The 2,273-nt window shown below is 41.9% G+C and overlaps 1 protein-coding gene across 1 annotated transcript in view; it reads left to right on the top strand.

Moving 5' to 3' along the window:
• Positions 1-460: 460 nt before the first annotated feature.
• The window catches only part of LOC107725187 (hedgehog-interacting protein-like), a 31,501-nt gene continuing 29,688 nt past the window's right edge, over positions 461-2,273 (top strand). Inside the window, exon 1 of the mRNA XM_016534365.1 lies at positions 461-1,132. Within this exon, the coding sequence (XP_016389851.1) occupies positions 863-1,132 (270 nt within the window). The 5' untranslated portion in view covers positions 461-862. The remainder of the gene's footprint in view (positions 1,133-2,273) is intronic.

The raw sequence follows: 2,273 nt of genomic DNA, 5'->3' as shown, positions 1-2,273 counted from the left end.
TGATAGTACATGTGGCATTGTGGAAAGCATCATGATGACTTTGGATGAAGTTAATTAAAAGTGGTCTTTCCAGCAACTGCGGTCAGTAATAAGGCAGACCACAGTGCCACACACAAAGACAAGTCAGTGTGACTCTCGTGCCAGTGAAATAATGCAATAAACATGAAATTAATAAGATATAATGCAACATAAATGATACATTTTATCTAAATTTTACAGTCAATAAAATGGTAACAGATTTCAACTGTGACGACCAAGTGGATACGGATAAACATGCACTCGGTAAAATGTGTATTGAACGCGATGTAACATTATTTTCCGTGAACATGGCACTTAGTGTGTATAATATACTTTTCTTTACTTACACGATGACGCGCGTTCCCGGACTGGATAGACGTCATCGTGCGCGTTCCCCTTCTCGCGCGCTGGTTAAAAAGAAGGTGGAAAGAGCAAAGGCAAACATGTGCGTGCACTGAAGAGCATGCAACAGACAACTTAGTGCAACTTTTGATCACGCGTATCAACCTTTGTGCACCAACGGGATTTAACTTTTGGGAAAGGAGACATACAATTTCTGTATACATAGGCTAATCCGATCACTTCTTGTTTTTTTTATTTCTTATTAAAATACAGTATCATGTTTTTTCCACTTTAACAACATCATAACCAGCACTTGTCTTAATTTATTATCGTAATTTCTTTCTTATTTCATTCTTTTTTAAATACCTTTACTATTATTTAATTTAGACTGCTTTGCTTTAATCAAAATTAGTAATTCTATAACAACTTTCTGGACGCGTGGGTACTGTCATACAGCAGTCCTGATTCCTGAGCAGTCGCGTGTTCCGCTTTCCCTCTGAAAATGATGCATTTGAAATGTGTGCTCTTGTTGGCCATAGCGGCCAATTTTTGGGAATGTAGTGATGCGAAATTCGGCGAGAAAGGAGAATTAAGTCCAAGGAGGAGGAGATGTTACGATGGAAGTCTGCCGAAACGCCTGAAAAAGAAGGAGAGAAAACTGTCACTGGAGGGAAGCGGCGGAGGGGAGGTTTGTCACAGGCTCTATCCTCGCGTGTCCTGCTGTCCGTCCAGAAGAGCTCCGTATCAGATCCTCCATCGGAGAGATGCTCGGGTATGTTCAGGCTTCCTGCAGCCTCAAACTGACCTAGTGATTCTCATGCGTGTTTTGTTATGGCATTGATTTTAAGATGTTTTCAACAGCAGTATGTAGTGGGATAATGGGTGATCTTGTAATGAACATATGGATACATATGCGCAGTGTGTGTATTAAACGCGTTTTGCATTAAAAAAACAGTCAGCAAGACGCACGCAGCGCAGTGTAACAGAACCCGCGAGTTTCGAGACGCGGTTTTAAAAGTTGATAAACGCTGATAAACACAGCGAGATCGTTCGCAACGGCTAAAGACGTCCGTCTCGCGCATGATTACATAGAAAAACAATTAAAGACAGCTCGGACCGAGGTTAGAACGCGTGCAGTGCTGTTCATTCGCGAGCACGAGGCGTATGAATGAAATCGCTTAATTTTCATGCTCCCCTGCTGCAATATTGTGTTTCCGAAATCGGAATCGCTCTTAGAAGCTGTGCTCCTGCAGTTAAATGTTTGTATGTATAGATTAGACGTTTTGCGCAACTTTTCACGCTGATGTTTCAGTGACAGCATGTGCTTCTCGTAGTGATGGAAATAATTTACATAAAACAGATGGGGAAACAAATGTATCTCGATCGGTAATGAATCGCACCATTCTGAGGCTTCAGGAAGATTCATCTCAATAGTTTTATCAATGAACACATTCTATGCCGAGAAATCGCTCTCTTTTCTCATGTAAACAACCTCCGCAAATCGACATACGCGGCTGGGTGGCATCGCACGTCGGTTTGTGACAAAAAGCCATATTGCATCATTTAATTTGCTCAAGTCATGCAAATAAGAGCGAGGCTGAATGGAACAAAAAAGAGTCGACATCTCCTCCTCCCCACTACACTGCCCACACACGGAGTCTTTTTGCTTATGGCAAAAGAATAACAACAACACCATTGTGTTTGTTAGTTTCACTAATGGGTGAAGCTGGAGAACATCATTCTCCCCAGTCCTTGGCTCTGTCCAAGTGTTAGTTAATGCCTTTGAGTGAGTATTTGTCCTGCTCCCCACCCCAAACTTACTTACACCAATTCCCAGAGGGCCAAAATGGTTTCACTTAAGCTGTTTAAAACAAGCTTACAGGTTTTGTGGGGAAGTTAGCTCAGTTGTGGTT

Source organism: Sinocyclocheilus rhinocerous, unplaced genomic scaffold (assembly GCF_001515625.1).
Source record: "Sinocyclocheilus rhinocerous isolate Xijiao unplaced genomic scaffold, SAMN03320098_v1.1 scaffold1688, whole genome shotgun sequence".
Lineage (NCBI taxonomy): Eukaryota > Metazoa > Chordata > Actinopteri > Cypriniformes > Cyprinidae > Sinocyclocheilus > Sinocyclocheilus rhinocerous.
The sequence above is the reverse complement of the archived record's forward strand: the minus strand, read 5'-3'. Positions and strand labels throughout refer to the sequence as shown.